Source organism: Neomonachus schauinslandi, chromosome 2, assembly GCF_002201575.2.
Source record: "Neomonachus schauinslandi chromosome 2, ASM220157v2, whole genome shotgun sequence".
Lineage (NCBI taxonomy): Eukaryota > Metazoa > Chordata > Mammalia > Carnivora > Phocidae > Neomonachus > Neomonachus schauinslandi.
In genome coordinates this window covers 201,688,238-201,713,800 of record NC_058404.1, presented here as the reverse complement: position 1 = coordinate 201,713,800, position 25,563 = coordinate 201,688,238, and the positions used below count along the sequence as shown (strand labels likewise).

The following is a 25,563-nucleotide window of genomic DNA, read 5'->3' as shown; positions in this document are numbered from 1 at the left end:
GGCCGGGCTGTGACTGTCTCTCGTTGGCCGGGCTGTGACTGTCTCTCATTGGCCGGGCTGTGACTGTCTCTCGTTGGCCGGGCTGTGGCAGTCTCTCATTGGCCGGGTTGTGGCAGTCTCTCATTGGCTGGGCTGTTGCTGGGGGCGGAGGAAACCTTCCTTCTTCCTGCTGGGATGGTAGAGTGGTAGCTAAGGTAATATCCAGGTGCAAGGTGCCTCTCTTCCTGTTGGGTCTGCGGTTGACCGGGAGTGATGGGGCTGGAGCCCCTCTTCCTGCCTCCAGACTCCGTTCTAAATGAAATTTCCTTTTATTAATTTTCACAACAGGGAAAGTAGCTGTTCAATCAAGATGATTTCTAGAATTTTATTTTATTAATGATGAACAAATTAACCTTGTGGTGCGTGCCCGTTTACTTTGTTTCCATGTATCTGTATTTGAAGAAAACCGCCACTATGATATAAATAACAAAGTGCTGCTGGACATGGTCACAGGTATAGGAACAGCATTTATCTGCCGAGCGCTCTGGCACACATTGTCTCTGTGTCTTCCCCGCAGTCTTTTGCGGGGTCGTGTCCACTTAGAGTTAGGAGAGGTTGTCTCTTGTCCCCTTCCTCGTGGGTGACGGTTCCTGATCCAGGTCTTGGGTTCTGTGCTTTGTGCCTCCCTCTTTTCCGGAACAGGAGGAAAACCTGAATCTTGAGCTGGCAGTTTTACTGTTTTGTTATATTTCTCAAGAGCTCTTCCCTGATTAAACAGGATGACATTCCCACCTGTCTGGAATGCTATAGCTGGAAATTATTAAGGGAAATGGATGTTTAGCTGTGCTTTGGATCTCTTTTTCTAGTGAATGAGTTGTGGAATGAAAAGTAGATGACATTATCCGCTGTGAGGAGAAGGCAGTTGGGGTGTAGAATAATGGTGGGAAGGAGACACTTGGGACCGAGACTGTTTCAGTAGTGAAGTGGCTCATACAGGCCATTGGACAGTACAGATTATTGCTATCACATTAGATTTTTCAGTAGCAAGAAGGATCTTTCAGTCATTCCAGAAATATAGATTGAGTCCCAGATGTATACACACTTCTTGGTTGCGTGCTAGACACACACTCTGCAGAATAAATTGGATTTTGAAGTCCTTGTTCTCAGGAAACCTTTAACCTAGAGGCTAGAAGGGTAGCGTGCAAACGAACACAGAAATGGAGATATGCTTACCATTTACAGTAAGTGCTCAAAGGATAATCTCTTGTTTCCATCATTTTTGAAACATGGAAGTTAATTTAAAGTAAGAATGGCAGATCTTAACGTTTAAAAGAACTGTTCATCTGTCTATGACCCACATTTTTCCAGATTGGAAATTTCTGCCTCATAGTATCTGTCTCTAAAAACAACAGTAACTAACAGACCCATTCCCTGGAGACTCTCTTAGGCAGATCAGCTTTTCTGAGGTGGGGTGCATAGTGGGATGGCAGGCAATGGGGACAGACCTTCGATTCTTGCCCCAAGGCTAGTGAGTCATACTATCTTGAAGAATGTTTAAGGGAACACTTAGGGAGTGAGCCAGAGTTCTTTTTGCTTTGGCTCCCTTCCTCTGCCCCTTCCCTGATCAAGAACATTGCTCCTGATGCCTTCTGATTGGGTTGGAGCTGTTTCCCAAGACCATGGTATATTTAGACCCTACTGAAGTTCCAATTATGCCAGGGCTTAGGAAACCCTCACCTGTGGCCGGGCCAACCCCTGCTGTTCTCTTCATCTGACTCCCAAAGTGTGCCCAGCAGGCTGTTCAGGCACGCCCTCACTCCCCAGGAGAGGCTGGCTAACTGGCAGGACCCAGCGGGGAGTGGGGGGATAGTGGGAGACAGAGAGTCACCGGGAGAAAGCAGGGTACCACGATGCAGGCATGAGCTGGGACGAGAGGAGGGTCATGCGGGTGAACCACGGACCAGGCAGAGGTTCAAGCCTCAGGGTCCAGAAATCAACTTCTCATGGTCATTCATGCCTCAGTGACAGACTGGGAAATGGGATCCAAATGGCAAGTGCTTTTTTTTTTAACAAGAAGAGGATGGACATGCAACCAGCAAAATGAGTTTCTGGTGGCCCAGAGCATGGAGGTACAAGATCACTTTTAAATGGCTTGAGAGCACAACAAATGATACATAAGCTGTACTCCAGTCAGTAGGCTGCGGGGTGGGAGACTGTACAGATGCAAGAAGACAGTCTCACTTATTTTAATCTCAGCATTGGTTGAACCCTCCTGTACATACTGACCTTCGTTTGTGTTCCTGGCTTAAGACCGTGATTGGATCATTACTTTGCAATCCAAAAGGAACCAAAAAGATCACCAAAAGAAACCCCTTCGCTTGACAGTTGAGGAAGCCACATCCTGGAGGCTGAGTGGCTGACCAGTAATGAGGCATTGTCCAGCGTCCTCCACACAAGGCCCGCACCCAAGCTTGGAGACCTGTGAAGAGAGCCTTTAGGTTGATCAAAAGCCTGGAGAGGGCGCCTGGGTGGCTCAGTCATTAAGCGTCTGCCTTCGGCTCAGGTCATGATCCCGGGGTCCTGGGATCGAGCCCCACATCGGGCTCCCTGCTCAGCGGGAAGCCTGCTTCTCCCTCTCCCACTCCCCCTGCTTGTGTTCCCGCTCTCATTGTGTCTCTCTATGTGAAATAAATAAATGAAATGTTTACAAAAATAAAATAAGGGGCATCTGGGTGGCTCAGTCGTTAAGCGTCTGCCTTCGGCTCAGGTCATGATCCTGGGGTCCTGGGATCGAGTCCCACATCGGGCTCCCTGCTCAGCGGGGAAGCCTGCTTCTCCCTCTCCCACTCCCCCTGCTTGTGTTCCTGCTCTCGCTCTCTCTGTCAAATAAATAAATAAAATCTTTAAAAAAAAAAAAAAAGCCTGGAGAAATCGTTTTTGAAGGAAGGTGCAAGAAACAACACCACATTGTGGCCTACCGCGGTGGTGCTTGATACTCGAACGTGTCCAGTGTCCAGCGTGTGGGGCAGGGCAGGGCGAGCAAGGGTCCTTTGCGCCTTGTTCTAGCTTGTCATTTGGCTTCTGTGTGACCCACTGAACTTTGCTAGTCCTCAAGACCAGCACTCTGCACTCTGTCTACAGCTGCTTCCCAGAGCTTTTGGGGCCCGGATAGGAGATGGTGCCTGCGCCACGTGAGAGCACAGTCGTGGCGTGCGTGGCGGGCACTGGGTGCGTTACTGACATTACTCCTGCTGCCGCTGCTTCCTTTCCGAGCTGGCTGACCCGCAGTGCGTGGTGACAGCTGAGTGGACAGCTGGCCCACAGCCAGCTTTCTGACCAGCTCTGCAGCCCACACTTGGAGCAGTGAGGTTTAGGACGTCCCGGGAGACATTTAAGTAATTTAGGGGGCAGGTGTTGTGTTGCTGTTGAGCGTAAGCCTACGTAAACGAGGAGGCTGTGGAGGTTCCATGTAAGGAAGGCTACTTGATTTTCAATAGCATTTATAAGGATTTTTTTTTAATACAGAAAACAATAAAGGGAAAAACAGAAATGCTCATCATCCCACCCAGATAGTGCAGGAGCATATGCACGTGGCTGGAAGATGCAAATGCGGAAGCCACCTGCCCCTTTGCCGCTGGTTCCTCTCCCCAAGGGGACCGTGACCGTGGGGGCATGGCCGGCACCACAGGAATGTTCCTGTGCAGCCACTCAGGGTGTGTTCTCCTGTCTGTGAGATGTTAACAGGCTCACTTCTCATCTTTTCCTGAGGGTGTGGGTTTGGGCCTGAGCAGGTTTCACACTAATTGCGGCCTCTTGGGGTGCTGGGAGGGCTCACTTCAGCTAGCTCCTGGTTCTGTCCCTTTACAGAGCTTTCCCAAGTTCAACCGCCTTCCATCCGCTGTTGCTGTCCTGTGGAGGTTCTCGTAATCTGGCCACAGATGGAGGGGCGATGCTCGGGGGACACGGGGTGTTGTGATAGGGCCACATTTGAAACCAGAGTTAAATATAAATCCTCTGAAAAGTAAATTTTTTCTTTCAAAGGTAAGAAACAAGCAGTTTGGAATATTACATTTAAGATATTTTATTCTTTAGTGATCTGTATTTATTCAAAGCCTGTGGTGTCCCTCCCCCAGTTGTGGCTGTTGATTACACGCTTCCTCCTGCAAGGCCTGAGCTCCCCCAACCCTGCCTCACTGGGGAAGTGGGTGTGTGTGGATCACACCACGGTACAGGGGAGGAAACTGAGGCCTAGAGCAGTTCCGGTCATGCAGCGGAAGAGTGGCAGAGCTAGGATTTGAATCCGTGCCTGTCTGACCCCCAAAGCTGAGTTATTCTGGTATGGGAAATTTTCAGTTGTTGACATTTTTTTTTTTTTTAAGAATTTTCTTTTCTTTTTTTTTTAGATTTTATTTATTTATTTGAGAGAGAGAGCACGGGAGGGAAGAGGGTCAGAGGGAGAAGCAGACTCCCTGCTCAGCAGGGAGCCTGATGTGGGACTCGATCCCGGGACTCCAGGATCATGACCTGAGCCGAAGGCAGTTGCTTAACCAACTGAGCCACCCAGGCGCCCCAGTTGTTGACATTTTAAAACATATATGAGTGATAAGGGAAATTGAGCCAAGTTCATTAAGGACTAAGTCCTTACTACGGGGCTGTGCCTTCCATCACTGAACTGTCTCAGACCTGCGGACCTGGACAGAGCACACTGCGGTCACATGCACGGTGTTGGTTGAGATGAACCTTTGTGGCGTCCTCGTCCCTCCAGCGACGGCGTGAAGGACTCCCGACGTGACCCACAAAGGACGGTTTTGTTATCCCCCGTCCTTGGTGCTGCTCATAGTACACACATCTGCGGTTATTTCTGCTGGGTGCTGATGAACCAGTGTCACCTTCTGAATAACGGAGCTTTTTGTTGTTGTCTCTTCCTTTGTAGAGACTTAAAGCCTGAGAATATTCTCCTCGATGACCGTGGTAAGTGAGTGAGCTTTTCACATCTAAAGCATAACACTTTGTTAAGAGGGACTCGGTTACAGAATGTTGATGTGGGCTTAGCCCATTGTTGCAGAACAAACAACAACAAAAAGGAAAACTCTTTGGAAAATATAATAGAAATAACATGGTCATTCCCCTTTATTTAGGCATGAAGCAGAGTTGGTCATAATTTTCAGTTAACAATTGGAGTTTTAGGAGCATATTAAAATAAATCCACCATAAGAACATTTTTCTCTCTCATATTTCTTGCTGTTGGTCCATGTCTTGATTTTTCCCTTAGAGGGGTATTTCCACCCAGGAGTGCCTAAGAATTTTCCTTTTTTAAAAAATAACAAATGGTTGTTGAATTTTGTCAGTGCTTTTTCTATCAAGATGCCTATATGATGCTCCTTTTTTCTGTTAATATAGTTAATTTTCAGATGTTAAGCTAACCTTTGATTTCTGAAATAAATCCGATGTGGGCATATGAGTTATTCTTTACATAGATTGCTAGCTTCTGTTCTCTGACATTTTGAAGATGAAGCTGGCTCTGTTTTTGAGGGCCCTGGGTCTCTATGTCTCTGCAGTGCTGGGAGCACCAGAGTCCTGCTGCGTCTGTGTCCCTGCAGACTCTCCGGGGGCCCAAAAGTCCTGGCTCGGCTCCCCGCTGCTCCCAGCTTCGGCAAGAGTCCCAGCTGGGAGCAGCTGGAGAGCGGCTGTGTGCGCCCCCACTCCCAGTGAACAGCCTCTGGTTTGACCAGGGTTTGCAAATGCTTCTGAGAAAACACTTGTGCCCCTTGAGGCTCACTTCGGGTTGGTTCTCCACACAGGGTCTCAGCGCATCCGATCCAGGCGCTGCTTGTGGCTCATGGACGCCCTTAAAGTAGAACTTGGTGCAGTTGCTGACAGTGGTAGCATGGCCACCACGACCTTTGCCGCCCTGTCCCAAAGCACGTGCCAAGTGTCATTTCTGGGGTGCCTCCTGTTTCTTGTTCTTTAGATACTTGGGCCTGGTCACATTCTTGTTAAGAATGGAAAGGAATGACAGAAACAAGCTTGTTTTGCTTTTCTTGATTTCAGGAGACTTTTAGTCTTTTCTTTTGGTTTTCCTACTCTTTTAATTTTAAAAGTGTAATCCTAGCTATACTTTATGACTTATAAATGCAATTGATTTTAGGTTTTTGAGTATCACCCACTTAAAATTCCCAAGAGCTAATTTCCACCAGAAACCATAGAACATAGGAGTAACTCTTTCATTTCCCATCTAGACAGCTTGTTGAGGTTTCTGTTTTTGTCTGTAAAGCATAACCTGACATTTGTGGTGAAATTAGGTTTAAAAGGATGATTATCAAGAGAACTACAGACAAATATTTCTGATGAACATAGATACAAAAATCCTCAACAAAATACTAGCAAACTGAATCCAAGAATACATTAAAAAATTCATTCACCACAGTCAAGTGTGATTTATTCCCGGGATGCAAGGGTGGTTCAGTATTCACAAATCAATCAACGTAATATATCACATCAATAAGAGAAAGGATAAAACCACACGATCATTTCAGTAGATGCAGAAAAAGCATTTGACAAAATACAACATCCATTCATGGTAAAAAACCCTCAACAAAGTAGGTTGAGAGGGAACATACCGTAATGTAATAAAGGCCATACATGAAAAACCCATGGCTAATATCATCCTCAATGGGGAAAAACCGAGAGCTTTTCCCCTGTCAGGAACAAGATAGGGATGTCCACTCTCACCACTTTTATTCAACATAGTACTAGAAGTCCTAGCCACAGCAATCAGACAAGAAAAAGGACTAAAAGGCATTCAAATTGGTAAAGAAGAAGTAAAACTTCCAGTATTTGCAGATGACATGATACTGAATACAGAAAACCCTAAGGACTCCACGAAAAAAACTACAGAGCTGATAAATGAATTCAGTAAGGTTGCAGTATACAAAATCAATGTATAGAAATCCATTGCATTTCTATACACCAATAATGAAGCAGCAGAAAGAAAAATTAAGAATACAATCCCATTTGTAATTATGCTAAAAATAATAAAATACCTAAGAATAAGCTCAACCAGGGAAGTGAAAGGCCTGCACTCTGAAAATTTTAAAACACTGATGAAAGAAATTGAAGACGATGTAAACAGATGGAAAGATATTCCATGCTCATGGATTGGAAGAACAGATATTGTTAAAATGTCTAAACTACTGCAAGCAATCTACAGATTTAATGCATTCCCTATCAAAATATCAACAGCATTTTTCACAGAACTAGAAGAAATAATCTTAAAATTGATATGGAACCACAAAGACCCCAAATAGCCAAAGCAATCTTGAAAAGGAAAAACAAAGCTGGAGGTATCACAATTCCAGATTTCAAGATATATTATAAATCTGTAGTGATCAAACAGTATGGTACTGGCACAAAAATAGACACATAGATCAATAGAATAGAATAGAAAACCCAGAAATAAACCCACAATTATATGTGGGTTTATTTAACTAATCTTCAACAATTAATCTTCAACAAAGGAGGCAAGAATATGCAATGGGAACAAGACGGTCTATTCGACAAATGGTGTTGGGAAAACTGGACCACTTTCTTACACCATACACAAAAATAAACTCAAAATGGATTAAGGACCTAAATGTTATACCTGAAACCATAAAAGTACTAGAAGAGAACACAGGCAGTAATTTCTCTGACATCACCCATAACAATGTTTTTTTTTTTTTTTAGATATGCCTCCTGAGGCAAGGGAAACAAAAGCAAAAATTAAGTCTTGGGATTACATCAAAATAAAATCTTTGCATAGCAAAGGATACAATCAACAAAACAAAAAGACAAGCTACTGAATAGGAGGAGAGATTTGCAAATGATACATCCAATAAAGACTTAGTATCCAACATATATAAAGAACTTCTAAAACTCAACCCCCAAGAGACAAATCATCTGATTAGAAATAGGCAGAAGACATGAACAGACATTTCTGCAAAGAAGACACACAGATGGCCAACACACACATGAAAAGATGCTCAACATCCCTCATCATCAGGGAAATGCAAATCAAAACCACAGTGAGATACCACCTCACACCTGTCAGATGGCTAAAATCAACAACACAAGAAAGAACAAGTGTTGGTGAGGATGTGGAGAAAAAGGAACCCTCATGCACTGTTGGTGGGAATGCAAACTGGTGTGGCCACTGTGGAAGACAGTATGGAGGTTCCTCAAAAAATTAAAAATAGAAATACCATACGATCCAATAATCACACTACTGGGTATTCACCCAAAGAATATGAGAACACTAATTCAAAGGGATACATGCACCCCTATGTTTATTGCAGCATTAATTACAACAGCCAAACTATGGAAGCAGCCTAAGGGTCCATCGACTGATGAATGGATAAAGAAGAGGTGATATATATATACAATGGAATACTATTCAGCCATAAAAAGAATGAAATCTTGCCATTTGCAACGATGTGGATGGATCTAGAGAGTATAATGCTAAACGAAATAAGTTAGTCAGAGAAAGCCAATACCATATGATTCACTCATACATGGAATTTAAGAAACAAAACAAATGAACAAAGGAAAAAAAAAAAGAGAGAAACCAAAAGACAGACTCTTAACTCTAGAGAACAGACTGATGGTCACCAGAGGGAGGTGGTGGGGGGATGGGTGAAACAGGTGAAGGGGATGAAGAGGACACTTACCATGATGAGCACTGAGTAATATATGGAAGTGTTGAATCACTCTATTGTACATTCGAAACTAATACAACACTATGTTAACTATACTGGAGTTAAGATAAAGCTTAAAAAAAGGCTGATTGGGGTACCTGGGTGGCTCAGTTGTTTTAAGTGTCTGCCTTCAGCTCAGATCATGATCTCAGTATCCTGGGATCGAGCCCTGTGTCCGGCTCTCTGCTCAGCAGGTAGTCTGCTTCTCCCCCTCATTCTCCCTCTGTGCTTGCTCTCTCTCTCTCAAATAAATAAATAAAATCTTTAAAAAAAAAGCTGATTATCATCTGTTCTAGGTTGTTAGGTGCATTTGCTGTTTGTCCATCCTAAATATGTCAGCCCTATTTTTTGAAAACTTACAAATTAAGAGGGACTTGGTTTGTGAAATTTAACTGGTAGTTGAGATAAAAAAAAGGAAGCTCTATCATGCCTATTATTTTCTATAGGAGAGACTTCAGTTTTATGAAATAAGTATATTCCTAAAAAGCAGAATAAACAGTGAATCTTTGTAAAAACTAGTAGCATTTTATTATTGACAATGATTTTAAAGGAAATCCTATACATCATATTCTTCTATCTGTAAAATATATATCAAAGATAAGGATACTAATTTTTTTTAACATAAACCCAATACTATTATTACATCCAAAAGTATTTAACAGTTCCTTGGGGCATCTGTGTGGCTCAGTTGGTTAAGCATCCGACTCTTGATTTTGGCTCAGGTCATGATCTAAAGGTCGTGAGATCGAGCCCCGCATGAGGCTCCATGCTGGGTGTGGAGCCTGCTTAAGATTCTCTCTCTCCCTCTCCCTCTGCCCCTCCCATCAGCTTTAAATCTTCCTTAATTATTTCATAAATGTTTTTATAGTTGTGTATTGAATATAGCATGAAGTTCATATTACATTTGGTCGATATCTTGTTGAGTTTTTTAAATGTCATAGGTTCCTCCTCCCTGCTTCTTTATGTCATTTATTCGTTTGTGAAACCAGTGTTATGGGTCAAATAGTGTCTCTCTAAAATTCATGTCATGAAGCCCTAACCGCCAGCACCTCAGAATATGAATGTATAGCTGACCTGCGAACATGTAGGGATTAGGGGCACCACTTCCCACACCGTCAAAAATCCGCATATAATTTTTCTTTTCTTTTTTTTTAAGAGAGAGAGAGAGTGCAAGCTTGAGAGGGGGGAGGTGGAGAGAGAGAGAGTCTTAAGCAGACTCTGCACTGAGCACGGAGCCTGATACGGGGCTCCATCTCGCAACCCTGAGATCATGACCTGAGCTGAAATCAAGAGTTGGATGCTTAACTGACTGAGTCATCCAGGTGCCCCCACATATAACTTTTCAACTCCCTCAAAATGTAACTACTAATAGCCTACGGTTGACCAGAACCTTACTGATGACATAAACTGTCAATTAATACATACTCTGTATGTTATATATATTATATATGGTATTCTTTTTTTTTTTAAAGATTTTATTTATTTATTTGAGAGAGAGAGTGAGAGAAAGAGAGAGCACAAGAGGGGGTAGCGGGAGAGGGAGAAGCAGACTCCCTGCTGAGCAGGGAGCCCGATGCAGGACTCGATCCTGGGACTCCAGGATCATGACCTGAGCCGAAGGCAGACGCTTAATGACTGAGCCACCCAGGCGCCCCTTATATATGGTATTCTTACAATAATGTAAGCTAGAGAAAAGATGTTAAGAAAATCATAAGGAAGAGCAAATGCATTTACAGTGCTGTCCGTACTGAAAAAAAACGCATGCATAAGTGCACCCATGTAGTTCAAACCCATGGTGGTCAAGGGTCAACTGTGTTTGGAATGAAGGTCTTTAAAGATGTGATTACAGCTGAATGAGGTCACTAGGGAGAGTCCTAATTTCATATGACTGGTGTTCTTATAGGAGGAGGAGGTAGGACACAGACGTGCACAGAGGGAAGAGGCTGTGAATACATGGGTGAGAGCCACTGTCTACACACCAGGCAGAGAGGCCTGCCCTCTGGCCCTGGATCTTGGACTTCCCATCGCCGGGGCTGTGGGCAAATAAATATCTGTCCTTTCCACCCCCTGCTGTGGCGCTTTGGTAACAGCAGCCTAGAACACAGACATTTGTCCTATTGAAGTTCCCAGGTTGTGGATTTGGCTGGATTTAACATGTTCCCTGCCTCCCCTATTCTTCCTGTAAGCCAGTGGCTAAAATCTGGAGGCTGGAATTGGTCCAGGTTTGATTTTTGGTGAGCATACTTGGTGTGTCCTTCCTGTTGCATGACATCAGGGGGCATGTGAGGACTGAGCATCTCTCCTTTTATGGTGTTCAGAGTTTCACACCTTGGTCAGCTTGATCTCTCCATTACCCATTTCCCACCAGCTTTTCATTTAATGGATGCAGGATCAATATTAAGATACAGCATTTCACTGGGGCTGTAAAGTGATGGCATTCTAATTCTGTCATTCCTGGTGCACTTAAATGTTGAGATCCATCTGTAAAAAAGAATTTTGTTTACCTCTTTGCTCAGGAAAAGCAGGTGAAATACGTGAGTGCTTCCTTTTATTTCTACTTTTCAGGAGATTGTGTTAGTTCTCTATCGTTCTCCAAGATGATCAAGGGAGGTTCTCGCTTTATTCTGTTTTGGTATCATTAATGAACGTATGGATTTTAACACTGTGATAGGGTTTAATCCATTGGAGTAATTATCCTTTATGATGTTTTTTGTCCCTTCTTTGGCCAGTGGATGTCCAGTAGCCTCTAATGATTTCCTTGTTTTCTGCTATTATTTCTTACTGAAGATGTTCCAGGATGACCTTGCATGTGCCCTGAGACCTGGAGTCGACCATGTCTCCAAGGGGCCTGGTCCTCTGTGCGAAGAGCCCAGTAAGGGTTCCAGGTGCCCTCGCTGCCCTGCTGGTCATTCTTCCCAGGCCTTTTCTGGGAGAGAACACATCTGTTCTTGTTGTTTTAAAAGAAAATATTCATCATGGAATCATATTGATATTTCTAATTCTCCTTTTACTTCATTTCACATTTGTGTCCTTTTTCTCCTAATGCTGAAAATATTAGTTCCTAATGACATTAATATGATTACAGTATTTTTCTCTGCTTTTTAAATATGTGGCGTAGATGGTTGTACAACACTAAATGGAGATCTTCCTTATTTCTTCATCCAGCTGCCTGGGGACGGCCTGGCTTGATCTGCCTGGCAGTGGGCTGTTCCCAGCTCTCCGTTCTTTCGGTTACTGCTGCAATGCCTGGCCCCGTGCACAAGTTATTTCCTGCTTTGTCCAGTGTGTCCTTGGGATAGGCCCCCGGGGGGGGGAGTGTGAGGCTGAAGGATGGGTTCACATGCAGTTTCGCAGACATTGCCGAATTCCTGGCATTGGAACTGTGCTGGTCTGTGTGCACACTAGCAGGGCATGCACCTGCTTCCCTGGGGCCCCGCTGGCAGAATGGGTTTTCAAGCTGAGTCTTCGCCCGTTTGTCAGTAGTTTTGCTCTTCATTTCTCAGTGGAGAAAAATCACTTTTTAAAAGAAAAATAAGAAAGGATACTTAAAATTTCACAACATGCCAGTACTTAACTTAAACATAAAATACGTAAAAGCTGCCTTATGGAGGAAATCTTCCTGTACGAAAGCAGGAAACAGACACACTGATAAATGGCAGAACTGGGACTCGAACCCAGGTCGTGCGGCTCCAGAATCCGCTCCCGTGGCTCCAGCCTCCTGCCTCCCCCGATGCAGGCACGCCGCCGCCGGGAGTAACATGACTCACAGTGCTGGTGTGCTAAGGGAAAGGTCGATTTTCCTGTCTAAGGCATCATGCAGGCTGTGTTAAAGCAAATTCAGTGCCTCAAATGGCATGTTGTGGATTTTCAGTGTTGAGCACATACTTATTGGTTGGTGCATTCATTTCTTCAATAAATATTTATTGAGCACCTACTATATGCAGGTACGATATCAGGAGCTGGAGACACATGGACAACAAGGTGAGTGGGGCGTCTGCCTCCAGGGCTGGTTTATCTTTCTAGACTCTCAAAAGAAAGTTTTCTATAAATAGTTATTTTCATAACTATTTAAATCTTTCTATATAAAGGCATGAACACATGACATAGCCTTTTAAGTGAGTTTCCTTGATTTTATTTATTATTTTGCTGTTACAATTTGTTCTTCAGAGAAAAACTCCTTATTATTCGTCTGTTGTTGTTCCTGTATATAAGCCTACTGGTATTCTGACAGAAAGTGTTTATTTTCTATTGTGTAGTTCATGTACTAGTCATTATAGTTTTATTTATGGATCTGGTAGTTACAGGAAATTAAATAATAAACACAGTGCTTCTATCTTTTTATTTTATTTTATTTTATTATTTATTATTTTTTTTAAAGATTTTATTTATTTATCTGAGAGAATGGGAGACAGAGAGCATGAGAGGGGAAGGGTCAGAGGGAGAAGCAGACCCCCCGCTGAGCAGGGAGCCCGATGTGGGACTCGATCCCGGGACTCCAGAATCATGACCTGAGCCGAAGGCAGTTGCTTAACCAACTGAGCCACCCAGGCGCCCCAACACAGTGCTTCTATCTTAACAAGTGGTTGTCTATGGTTAAAGGGCTTCCTGATTAGTAACCAGCTATAAATCTAATTTCCTGTTGTGTTAGTGGACCTGAATGCTCTGCATAGTATTTTACTAAATGTGGAGAAATTAGAAATCTAATTTAGAAATTAGAAATCTAAGAAATCTAATTTCAGATTTTTTCCCCACTGTTTATTGTCATGAATGTGTCAGCATGCCCCCTGTGGTTTGTAATGTGCTTGAACACACACAGGGCACATCCGGATCTCAGACCTGGGTTTAGCCACGGAGATCCCAGAAGGGGGGACCATCCGAGGAAGAGTGGGGACCGTCGGCTACATGGGTATGTGAATGGCTACTTCCAGATCCCTGTGCTTTCTCTCTGAATGCTCGCGTCCTCACAGCGCAGAGAAGTTCTAAGCCAGTTGGAGGGAGCACGGGTGGTGGTGGAAGTCTGTACGCGGCCAATGTTGGGACCACAGAGGAGTCCTCCTGTCTGCCCTCCTGTCTTACAGAGACCAGGGGGTGAGGCCGGCAGAGGTCCTGCAGCTGCGTGAGGGTAGAATCAGGGCAGGACGGGGCCCTCACTCTGCTGCTGCCACCATCCTGGGCACGCTGGCCTCTCCGGGCCCTCGCGAACTCGTGGTTCCCTGGTTATTGCAAAGCCTCTGTGACTGGGAGGCCCTGGCCTGGGGTCAGCTCCCCACCCGGCAGTGCCAGCCTGACCCTGGCGTGGCCTCTGACGTGAGGGACCCCGAGGGCCATGTCTGCCGTCACCTGCTGCGGGCGTCAGGGCCCTTGGGGCGCCCGTGGGTATGGCTCTGCCTGTCTGAGGGAGCACCCTCCTCAGGAGGCAGGGTCTTCCCTAGAGGACCAGTTCCCTGTGTGTGTTACTCTGTGGCTGCTCATTTCATGCCCTGGGGATAGCACAGACTGTTTTCAGTGACCCATTTGTTGAAATATAAGTCACATACCATAAAATTCACCACTCCCAAGTGTACACTTGAGTGGATTTCAGCACGCGCACAGAGCTGTGCAACCACCACCACCAGAAAGAGACCCCGGGCCCATCAGCACCCCTCCAGCCGCGGTCCGGCGGCTGCTCGCCCACTTTCTGTCTCCATGGACTTGTCTCTTCTGCTCGTTCCATATAAATAGGATCACACGCTCTTGGGCTTTCTGTGTCTGTCTTCTGCCCCTTAACACATTTCCAGGGTTCATGTTGTAACAAACATTAAGTTTATAATGTGTTATTTGGAATTAATTACCAGAAAATTAAAAAACCAAAATTTAACTTAAATTTCCCTGTATTTGTTATGTAGCTCCTGAAGTTATCAATAATGAACACTATACATTTAGTCCTGATTGGTGGGGACTTGGCTGTCTGATATATGAAATGATTGAGGGACATTCTCCATTCAGAAAATTCAAAGAGAAAGTCAAGCGAGAGGAGGTGGACCAAAGAGTGAGGAAGGATACCGAGCAGTATTCGGAGAAGTTTTCGGAGGACGCCAAGTCTCTCTGCAAGATGGTGGGTCGGGCTCTGGGGAGGTTGGGGTGGAACCCAGCTTACTGGGGTCGATTCCACTAGGGGTCTCCCCACCACACAGCCTCCAGCAGGGAGAGGGCCACGCATCCTGGCCTCGCCTGGGAAGTGACGTGATTGGGCTTCCAACCCGTGGGAGCAAAGCAGAGCAGTGCTTTGTTAGATTTCTCAAAAGGTGCCCCTGAGAGGGAAGAGTGGTGCCAAGGTCACTCATTTCCTGTGAAACTAAAGATCAAAGAGAACCTTGTTTCTTAGGAACAATGAGGTTTTTCTGTCTGCCCATGTTTCTTTCCTCTTTAACTGGCTGCCAGGGATCGTGTCACGATAGACACCCCAACTTGATGGGCCGCCACGTGTCTGCCACCTTCCTGGATGCGTTAAGGGGCCCATGAGGCTGCGTGTCACAGAGGGGAGAAGACAAGAGGACAGAGACTGCGGGGCTGGGGGCAGGCAGGGCAGTGGTTGAACCGTGGGGGGTGGAATCGCGGTGGTTTACGGGAGGATGAGGAAGGGGGGCTCAGGGCAAAGTCAGGAGGCTGAAGGCAAAGGTGTGAGCACTGCTTGTTGGAGCCATGGCCCCTCTCGCCAGACCTGGAAAGTCTGGGAGGGCACGGAGAGGAAAGCAGGGCTGGCTAGTCATGAAGAGTCGAGGGGGGGAGTGGCAGGGGTGGGGATGGAGGCCACAGAGAGGCGGGCCGTGGGTCCCCAAGTGGGTGCCTGCCGGAACCAGCAGCCGCCGTACCCGTTACTGAAAACGGCAGTAACTTAGGTGAGCTGTCGGTGGCTGGAGATACTGATTCTGTTTCCCCTTCCCTGTTGTTGCCATATGTGGAGTGAGGCGTGTTAGTGGCCTGTCCCAAGCAGTGGGACCAGGCTGGCCTTCCCTCCCGCCAGCTCATTCTGTGTGGAGCTGGCCGTGGTTAGCCAGCCCCTCCGGGGTTAACAGCGTTCTGGCCAAGCTGCTATTTGACCAGGTGCTTGCCACCCGCCAGACACTCTGATAAGGGCTGCAGGAATGTAAAGATGTAAGTTGGAAGTAGAGCTTGCCCCTAAGGAGCTCACAGTTCAATGGCAGGCCTAGAACAAACATGAAAAATAACTATGGTGAAAAAGCAGAATTTGATGGGTGCCATAAACAAGAGAGAAACGAGGGCTCCAGGGTTTTCAGGATGGAGAGATGCTGTGTTCTGGTAAGGGTACTGGGGAAGGCAGGTGCCTGAGTGAGAACCAGGGTTGGGCCTCAGAGCTCAGGGGCCACACCTCAGCTCCCCGCACCGGGTTTCCCTGTCTTCCCTGTCCGGCCTCTGCTTTCTTGTCTCTGGTGTGTGCATGGTGATAGCCTCGCCCTCACAGGCTCGCCGGGAAGGGGCGATGCAGGAATGCGTGTGACTGGCCTGGTGACACACAAATCCTCAGGAGCTCCTGCGAGCGGAGACATCTGGTTCTTGGAGAGTTGGTTCAACCCCGGCAGACGGGGACTGGAGGAGAGGGCATCTCCGGAGGCAGGGGGCATCTGCAGAGGACAGCACCTGTGGGGACAGGGACGGTGGGCCGGGCCCCGTGCCCAGTGCCCTTGCAGAGGGGGTGCTGCAGGCTTGTGCATGGCTCCTTGCCCTCTCTGCCTCTCCTCTGCCCGGCGCCTGCTCCCAGCACGCTGCACCCATGCTGAATGAGTGAGCAGACGTGGAGTGAGGTCAGTGTTGTACTTGTGTTGGACAGAGCAGAAGGAAGGGCTGAGGAAAAGCCGGCTGTTTACACCGGCCCAAACAGGCGGCCAGGGCAGCGCCTGACATGTGGACACCTGTCTGCAGTTTTGAAAGCTCTTTGATATATTAATCTTATCTGACCCTCAGAGTGGACTTCTAAGGGGTTTTCTTAGCCTCACAGTTGAAAAATTAGGAGTTTGATTTTAAAAAAAGATTTTATTTATTTATTTTTAAAGATTTTATTTATTTACTTGAGAGAGAGAATGAGAGAGTAAGAACACATGAGAGGGGGGAGGGTCAGAGGGAGAAGCAGACTCCCCGCCGAGCAGGGAGCCCGATGTGGGACTCGATCCCAGGACTCCAGGATCATGACCTGAGCCGAAGGCAGTCGCTCAACCAACTGAGCCACCCAGGCGCCCGATTTTATTTAGTTTAGAGAGAGAGAGAGCGCGCGTGACAGAGCGCATGAGTTGGGGGAGGGGCAGAGGGAGAGAGAATCCCAAGCAGACTCCCCGCTGAGCACGGAGCCCCTGACCCTGAAATCACGGCCTGAGCTGAAATCAAGAGTCAGTGGCTTGACCGACTGAGCCGCCCAGGTGCCCTTAAGTTTGATTTCTGTGACATCCCATAATGGGATGTCAGTGGGCAAACTTGAACCCAGACGTTCTGAGCACAAGTCCAAGGCCATCGGATAGGTGTGTGTCAGCAGCAGGGTTGATGATGGAGTCCTGGAGCCCCTGAGACGCTGGGATTGTATTTGGCATCACACTGAATTCTCAGATCTGTTTTTAATGAGCAAAGCGTACCAAGAATAACTGCACTGAGCAAATCTTGTCGAGCCCTTGCCCTGGCGAGGTGTGAGCGGGATTTCCCACGGCCCTGCCTCTGGAGGTGTGGGTCCAGCAGGAGGGACTGGCCGTGAGTACTTCCCCAAGTGATGGCGTCACACCAGGAGGGACAGGTGTCCTGAGGGAGCACGCTCTGAAGGTAGGAAGCTGGAGCCCGGCTCAGCCAGGCGAAGGGTCTTCTAGACAGAGGGCGTGGTGCGTGTGCAGGCCGTGAGGAGGTGAGCAAGGGAGGGTGTGTGCTGCATGCACAGTTCACATAGCGAGGGCTGCAGGCAGGGGTGTGTGGGCTGGTGCACACATGCCAGATGCAGAATGTGCTCGGCTCTTTGCCTGGGAGTTTGGTTTCTCTTCAGAAGAGCGGTGGGTGCGGGCTGTGAGGCGAGGCCAGGTCAGCAGACTTCTCTGTGAGGGGCCAGGTAGTGAGTCGTACTTAGACTTGGCCGGTTCCTCGCACAGCTGCGGCGCCCACCACCGTAACGAGACAGCACGGCCCGGGCTGTGTTGTGCTAAAACCTCCTCGACGAGGTCAGGCAGCTTCCGGGCCGCAGCCTGGCCACGCTGTAGAGCCAAATCTGTCCTGTTTTGCTTTGAGCACAGCCAAACCTTTCTGACTGATGATAACTGTGGATGAGGGCCTATTTGGTGAAAATTATGAATATATGAGTAAGGAATACTTTTGAAAGCGATGCTGTCCATTTTAAGAATATACAATTTCTAGAACTTGGTTTGCCAAATTTTTGCCTCATCTGAGCTCCTTAGTGATCTATTTAATGAATAGATTAAAATAGTTTCCAATTATAAACATAACTTAGCATTCAAATGGTATCAGTGAAGTTCTTGACAGTTCCTATTTCTTTTTAAAGAGCCTCCTAATTTGAAACTTTTTCCTTAAGGATTTACTTAGCCGACCTTTATTTATTGGTAGCTCAAAGACTGTTATATTAGTTTCCACTCCTTTTTAAAGCATCGTATATTCTAAACTCATGAAATCTGAATTAAGGAGGTTTGGTTGAAACTTTGAAATTTGAGTAACTTTGTTTAGATGGAGACGCTCTTTGCTACCCCTGATTCTTTGCTTATTATTATGGAGACTTTCCGAGTTCTCTCTTCTATCCTAGGAGCTTAAATTGACTCCGTTTCTGCCTCTTGCAGTTACTCACCAAGAATCCCAAACAGCGGCTGGGCAGCAAGGCTGGAGTGGCAGAAGTGAAGGCTCATCCCGTGTTCAAGGACATTAATTTCAAGAGGCTGGAAGCAAATATGTTAGATCCGCCTTTCTGTCCTGATGTAAGTACGTCGCCCAGGAACAGGGTGTCCAAGAAAATGGATCCATGGGACCCGGTAATTTTCCAGCAGATGCAGAAGCGCTGGTGCAGCCTGACTGTGCTTCTGCTTGGGTGGCCCCTCCCAGCCCCCGGCCACTCACCACACTGTCCTCACAGGTCCCCACAGGCCTTCCTGCTCAGAGCCCCAGCACCACCACACGACCTCCTAGTCGGGCCCTGCAAGGCCTTCCGTGTGACAGCATCCCCTTTTTTGTGTCAGCGCCTTTAGTCTGGGAAGCCCTTCCCCTCTCCGTGTCTCCCAGGTCTTGGCAGCACGCTGCCCACAGGGAGCCCTGGAGGTCACCTGAGCCTCCTGTGAGCCTGCTGTGGGGCCTACTCAGGGGCCGTGTCCACATGCTTAGCACAGGGCCTGGCTTGGGTCAGTGCTTGGTGGGAACACCTGCAGGCAGGAGATTCCTGCTGAGGAAAGCAGAAATGAACAACAGCAGTCTGAGCTCTCTTCTTAACAGTCTGCTACCCGTGCATTCCAGAAGGGTGGAGATAATTCTGCAGGATATGATGGAACTGAGACGTACAATGAAAACATTTTTAGTTGTACAAGTCCGGACTTACTATGTTTTCATATTCCAGTATGTTGTAGTAGGACCTCCTTCCTTTGAATTGGTTCACACATTACATGTTTCCTGGGTGCCCACCACCTCTAGACACAGGTGGAGGCATTAGGACCACAGGGAGCACAAGACAGCCAGGGGTCCCCGCTCTGGTGCTCGCTCCAGCCTGCAGACCAGCCGACCCCTGAACAGGGATGGCGCGCCCCAGGGACTTGACACGGCTGTGGGGTCTGAGAGGAGCAGGGAAGGCAGTCTTCAGGGAGCAGCGATGACTCCCCTTGCTGTGCTCAGAGGCCTGGGCAGGGCCTGCGAGGTCGGGGCTCTGGAGCTGACATTCTGGGTATTCTACTGAATGTGACCAGAGGAACCGTGGGGCCCGCTGACAGGGGAGTCCCGTGGTAACGGGTCAGGGGGCAGGATGGGGTTCTGGGCCTTCAGCCTGGGCTCAGGCCTCCCCAGCCTTGCCCTGGACTGTCTCCTGAGTGGGGCCCCTGCTTGCTTCCATGGCCCTGCTGTGTGGGGACTGAATGGGTAGCGGCTGCTCTGAGGTGTGCTGACCAGCGGCCTACAGGATGTCCCTTCTTGGATCGTGCAGATTCCTGCACGCGGGCAGGGCGTTTCTCAAAACTGCCAGGTGCCTCTTGCATGACCACAGTTTGGCTGGTAGCTGGACTCCGGTGCGTTTTGTTCCCCATTTCCAGGAGCTCGGGTGGCTGGGCTGGAGGGGGCCGCGGCCCAGGCTCGGGTGCGCCCTGCTGGCCTGCTGCTGAGGGCAGCTCAGCCAGGGCTCCTGTCCCAGAGGAGGGGCGGCTGGAGGCCACTAGAGGAGCTCTGACAGGAGGTCGAGAAGCGGGACCTGCCCTTGTTCACTTAGACTTTGCGTGGGGCGCTTCACGTGAAGGAGGCCAAGGGTCCCATGGCCCTTCATCCTGCCCCGGCCTGTCACCCATTTCCCACTGCAGGAAAGGGAAAGGTGGGGGCCTCGGGGGGGTTGCGGACCAGAGGGGGTCCACGGGGTTTGTGACCGAGGAGAGCTCCCGAGAGGGAGGGAAAGGCCTCAAATACGGTGTGAACGCGTCGGTTTCACATGCGCTGCGTTCTTAGTAATTAAGGAGACTAGGAACGACTCCAGTCATCCCAGAGGCCAACGCCTCTTTGTTGGTGGTGCACAGCCGCAGGCCATTTACTGTAAGGACGTCGTGGATATCGAGCAGTTCTCCACGGTGAGAGGAGTCCACCTGGATGCCACAGATGACACGTTCTACAGTCAGTTTGCTACGGGCTGTGTCTCCATCCCCTGGCAGAACGAGGTACTGCCGGTTTATCCTGGGAGGAAACCAATTGTGTGCGCGCCTGTGTGTGCGCGTGTGTGTTTGGAGGTAAGATTAGGCAAGGCAGCTGCCCCGATCCCTGCACAGGAGGCGGACAGTTCACCATCCCGGGTCCCACTTTCAGAGTGGGCCTGGCTGGTGCCCGGTCCTTACCTGCTCTGGGGGTGCACTCAGAGGGAGGAGGAGGAGGCTGTGTTCCCTACCCCAAGCATGGGGAGGGGAGTGGCCCCCGCCTGCTGAGCTGGGTGTCGGGCGGGAAATGGCTGACTGACCTCACAGTGTCTCTCCCCTTCTCTGTCCTGCTCTTGTGTGGACGCAGATGATCGAATCGGGTTGTTTTAAGGACATCAATGAAGAGGAGCCTGAAGAACACACGGTGTTGAATATAGAAGAGAAAACGTATCACCCGGTTCCCAAACCGAAGAGAGGCTTCTTCTACAGACTCTTCAGGAGAGGGGTAAGGGTAACAAGCATTTTGTTATGTTGGGTTTTTTTTTTTTTTTTTTTTTTTTTAACGGGATGTGTTAAAAGAAAAGAAATATTTCACCAAGGTAAAAAACTTTCTTTTCTCAGATTTCTTATTAAGATATTTCACATAATTTAAGAGCTCTAGCCGTATGGTGTGATTTGAGCCCCACCAGAAAAATCCTCACTGTGTCGTTTACTGTTGGTACGAAGGCTCTGTTCTGATGCACAAGGGCAAACAGGCTCGCCGACATGCAGCCACAGACCCGTCCTTCAGTGAGGAGGCCCGCGAGCTTGCTCAGAACTGAGTGTCGTGTAGACCGGTCGTGGAGCAACCACGTCACGTAGCTCCGACTTGGCCGCGGCTCCCTCGCGGGCTGCTCTCACACAGGACGTACAAGAGTGGTGCCGAGAGACTCCTGGGGTGGCATGATACTTAGAATGTTTTTCCTGGTCAAGTTTTTCTCCTTGGACTAGTGCATCGCCCTGCTTCATACCCTGTCCATTCTCAAAGACTTTATTCAGAGGTTGTCCACTAACATTCGAGTCCATCTTTGTTCAGTAGGAAAAACAAGCCTTAGGCAGGAAAGGTCTGTCGGGGCATGTCCACCAGGACCACACTTCCTCGGAGAACCAGGGCCAGGCGTGAGTTAGCGCCGTGGGTCTCCCGGGCAGCCGGTCTCTCTGTGCAGGAAGTCCTGCCTGGACACGCTCTGCACGCCGGCCCACCTCATGCAGGGGGAGCCCAGCCTCATTCCCTTGCAGTGCTCAGCTCGGGTCATGCAATTGCATTGAGTGTGCAACAGAGATGGCGAATCTGAGACGCTGTGTGTGTGTGTGTGTGTGTGTGTGCGAACTGAGCATCCTCCGTACCACGAGAAAGAAGTGTGTAACTCAGCCTTAACGTCAGTGCCCCTGTCCTGTGGTTGTAAACTCTTGTGTCCACCACAGGAGAGTGGAGTGGGCGTGCGTTAGGTAAGTGACTGACCCCGCCGCTCTGCCGTGTTGCAGGGCTGCATTAGCGGTGGCCCCAGCGAGAAGGAAGAGTTGCCCGCAAATCTGTGACCACTCACTGCAGAGCTCGACCCAGCGCCGAGGAGCCCGTGCTCAGCGTTCCGACCCGTCCCTGAGCCGCAATAAACATGTGACACAGCTTAACACGAGCCGTGCGTCTGCAGCTGTCTCTATATTCATACCTGAATCGTGTGTTCACCAAAGCCGGGTTGAAGAAAAAGGCACTTGAGGACCGTCCCGATGCCCAGAAGCCCCGTGTGGACATCTTGTGGCGGGGGCCCAAGCCCCACGTGTGCCCACAGAGAGGGGGGAAGAGTGGGCGTGGACATCAGCCCAACAGTGTCCAGAGCCAAGGGTCCTTTTCCTCACCCCAGAGTGTGCTCTGGTGCCCACCGAGGTGGGAGGCAGGGGGGCCCCCTTTCCCCAGAAAGTCTTTGCCTGTTTGCATCCACACTGACATCCACTCACTTGCCAAGATTCTCCTGTGTGAGGCGTGCGTGTTCCTGTGCACACGCGGAAAGAGGGTGTGGGCAGGACCCGAGGCCAGGGCTTGGCCTTCGGCGCTGCTTCCCCAACTCCGGCAGCCTGGGAGTCTCCGGGACTGCGCAGTGCCTCCGGGCCTGAAGCACAGGGGAAGGGGGTCTGGGAGAAGCCTGTGCTTGGGCCGTGGGCGACGAGCCCCCTCCACACTTAGCAGTTTCGGAGCTCACTTCCCACACGGGCTAAGGGATGCCAGGACTCCAGGGTCAGTAATCCTTCCCCCTGCCAGGACTGCCCCAAGAGGAAGGTGGCCCCTTCCCCGTGGTGGGACGTGGGCTCTGTTGCCTGGGGTGGGGAGCTGGCGCCCCACAGGCCTTGTGAAGACCATGGAGGGGCATGCAGATTCTGGGGGGAGGTGGCCCTGAGGCACCGAAGCGGGGCTTCCTCCCCTATCCGCACGTGCGAGGCCTACAGTGGGGGCTGGGTGAGAAGCCAGGGGCCAGGCCTCTGTGACTCTCACCAAACAGCAAGGACTTGGTCTGGATCCGGAGACCCCGCCACATGGCTGTGTGCAGGAAAGTGAGCCGGGGTCAGCTGCGTGCCCGGGTTCAGTGTTGCTGCCCTGCAGCCGTGTGTCCCCAGGCACCTGAACCCAGACGGCGCTTCCGGGAGTGCCGGTGACGTGTGCATGCGTGTTCATGGCCACCTGGAACACAGCAGTGCTGGGGTCACGCTTCGAGGAAAGCACCCTGGCCGCGTCCTGCGAGACCAGCGGAGGCTGATCCTCAGCTTGCTCTGTATCCGGGCGGGGAGAGGGAGGAGTGACCTTGGGGTCCCGGGCCTTTATTTTAGGGATGGCTTCTCTTCGGATTGGGGCCCTCATCTCGGTTTGAGGACAGCGGGAGGTGGGGGACGGAGGCCCAAGGCCTTCGTAAAGCATTTAGTAGAGCGTTTGGTATGTACTACCCGCTCAGTAAATCTGTTAGTAATTGTGGAAGAGTAATGCATGCTCATTGTAAACGATGCAGGACGGTTTAAAGAAAATAGAATCACCTTTATTCCTACAACCTGCTTACATTCTGAGACCTTTCAGACCTTCTGTTATCAGTGTGGACATAGGGGCAGTGGTGCGCTTGTCTGCCCCGTCCCTGCCCGGTCACCACGGGGTGGAGGGCCCCTGCCCGCAAAGCCCTGCCAGGGAGGGAGCTAGGGGGCTGTCTGTGCCTGTGGGGCACAGCTCTGGAAACCAGTTAAGTCCTTTGTCCCCCCTTTTTTTTCTGCTTAAGCTAGTCTGAGTTGAGCGCCCCCATGCTCAACAGAAGCATCCTGACTGAGACAGCGAATTTGGAAAAGGATTTTACAAACAAGGAACTTCACGTATTGATATGTCACTGTCTTCCTCCTCTGGTTATAAGCAAGGACATATTTATTAGGGAGAGTTTTGAAATTAAAGCGTACACAATGAAAAATTCATCTTTAATAGCCACTATCCAAAGATAATCCCTATCAGCATTTTATTCTATATTTATGTAATCTGTATTTATTTATTTCTTCCCATGTCATTTAATATCTGTCTCAATCTTTTCTGCACATTTAGGACATCATTTATCAAACAATCCAAACAATTGTTGCTTCCAGCTTCCTTGTTATTATAAACACCTATGGGATGGACAGCCCTGTACCTACATCTTTGTGCACATATGTGATAATATTTTTTTTTTTAAGATTTTATTTATTTGACAGAGAGAGACACAGTGAGAGAGGGAACACAAGCAGGGGGAATGGGAGAGGGAGAAGCAGGCTTCCCGCCGAGCAGGGAGCCTGACGCGGGGCCCGATCCCAGGACCCCGGGATCATGACCTGAGCTGAAGGCGGACACTTAACGACTGAGCCACCCAGGCGCCCCTGTGATAATATTTTTAGGGTAGATTTGTAGCAGGGATTCCCTTGGTTAAAGTGTATGAACAGGGGCCCCTGGGTGGCTCAGTTGTTAAGCTCTGCCTTCGGCTCAGGTCATGATCCCGGGGTCCTGGGACCTAGCCCTGCATCGGGCTCCTTGCTCAGCGGGAAGCCTGCTTCTCCCTCTCCCACTCCCTCTGTGATCTCTCTTGCTCTTGCTCTCTCTCATATAAATAAATGAAATCTTTAAAAAAAAAGTAAAGTGTATGAACAACTGGAATAAACCCTGTAAGAAAGAGCTAAAGGGATTAAAAGTGGCTCTGTCTGGCAAGCGTTTCTCCTGGGATGGGCAGCAGTGGGCCGGAGGAGAGCTGTTTTCTTTATAAGCACTGTGTCTGACTTGTTCTTTTAACCATGTCTGTGTATTATTAAGATAAAAATAAACATCGCATTGTGAAATTATTTGTTTTCCCCAAATAAAGCACAATTACACTCTAAAAAAGATGTGTGGGGATTTTAAAAGAATATATATTATATACCCATGTGAACAAATTGCCCTTCTGAAAATTTAAAAAAATTTCCTCTCCAACCAAAAATGTCTAATAGTTCCCTGTTAGTTTTACCAAAAACTAGATTTTTCTCTTGGTGAAGAGTTTCATTAGAAACAAAGTGTTTCTTTTTCTTTTTTTTCCTGTGGTAAAATATACATAAAATTTACCCTCTTGGGGCGCCTGAGTGGCTCAGTCGTTAAGCGTCTGCCTTCGGCTCAGGTCATGGTCCCGGGGTCCTGGGATCGAGCCCCGCATCGGGCTCCCTGCTCTGCGGGGAGCCTGCTTCTCCCTCTCCCACTCCCTCTGCTTGTGTTCCCTCTTTCACTGTGTCTCTCTCTGTCAAATAAATAAATAAAATCTTTAAAAACAAAATTTACCCTCTTAACATTGTTAAGTGTCCAGTTCAGTGGCATTTAGTACATTCACGAGGCCGTGCAGCCATTCCCACTGTCTGTCTCCAGAACTGATCTTGTGATTCTGACACTGTCCTCACTAAACACCAACCGTCCATTCTCCCCCCCGGAGAGGAACTTCACATATTGATATGTCACT

The 25,563-nt window shown here is 48.5% G+C and overlaps 1 protein-coding gene across 2 annotated transcripts in view; it reads left to right on the top strand.

The window, feature by feature from the left end:
- The window catches only part of GRK4 (G protein-coupled receptor kinase 4), a 101,307-nt gene extending 76,974 nt beyond the window's left edge, over positions 1-24,333 (top strand). The window contains exons 9-15 of one of the 2 annotated variants that reach the window (XM_044913031.1): positions 4,913-4,950; positions 13,528-13,617; positions 14,597-14,805; positions 18,527-18,661; positions 20,444-20,581; positions 20,922-21,065; positions 22,079-24,333. In XM_044913031.1, the coding sequence (XP_044768966.1) occupies positions 4,913-4,950; positions 13,528-13,617; positions 14,597-14,805; positions 18,527-18,661; positions 20,444-20,581; positions 20,922-21,065; positions 22,079-22,132 (808 nt within the window). In that variant the 3' untranslated portion in view covers positions 22,133-24,333. The remainder of the gene's footprint in view (positions 1-4,912; positions 4,951-13,527; positions 13,618-14,596; positions 14,806-18,526; positions 18,662-20,443; positions 20,582-20,921; positions 21,066-22,078) is intronic. The other variant, XM_044913032.1, reaches the window with a different exon arrangement.
- The last annotated feature ends 1,230 nt before the right edge of the window (positions 24,334-25,563 follow it).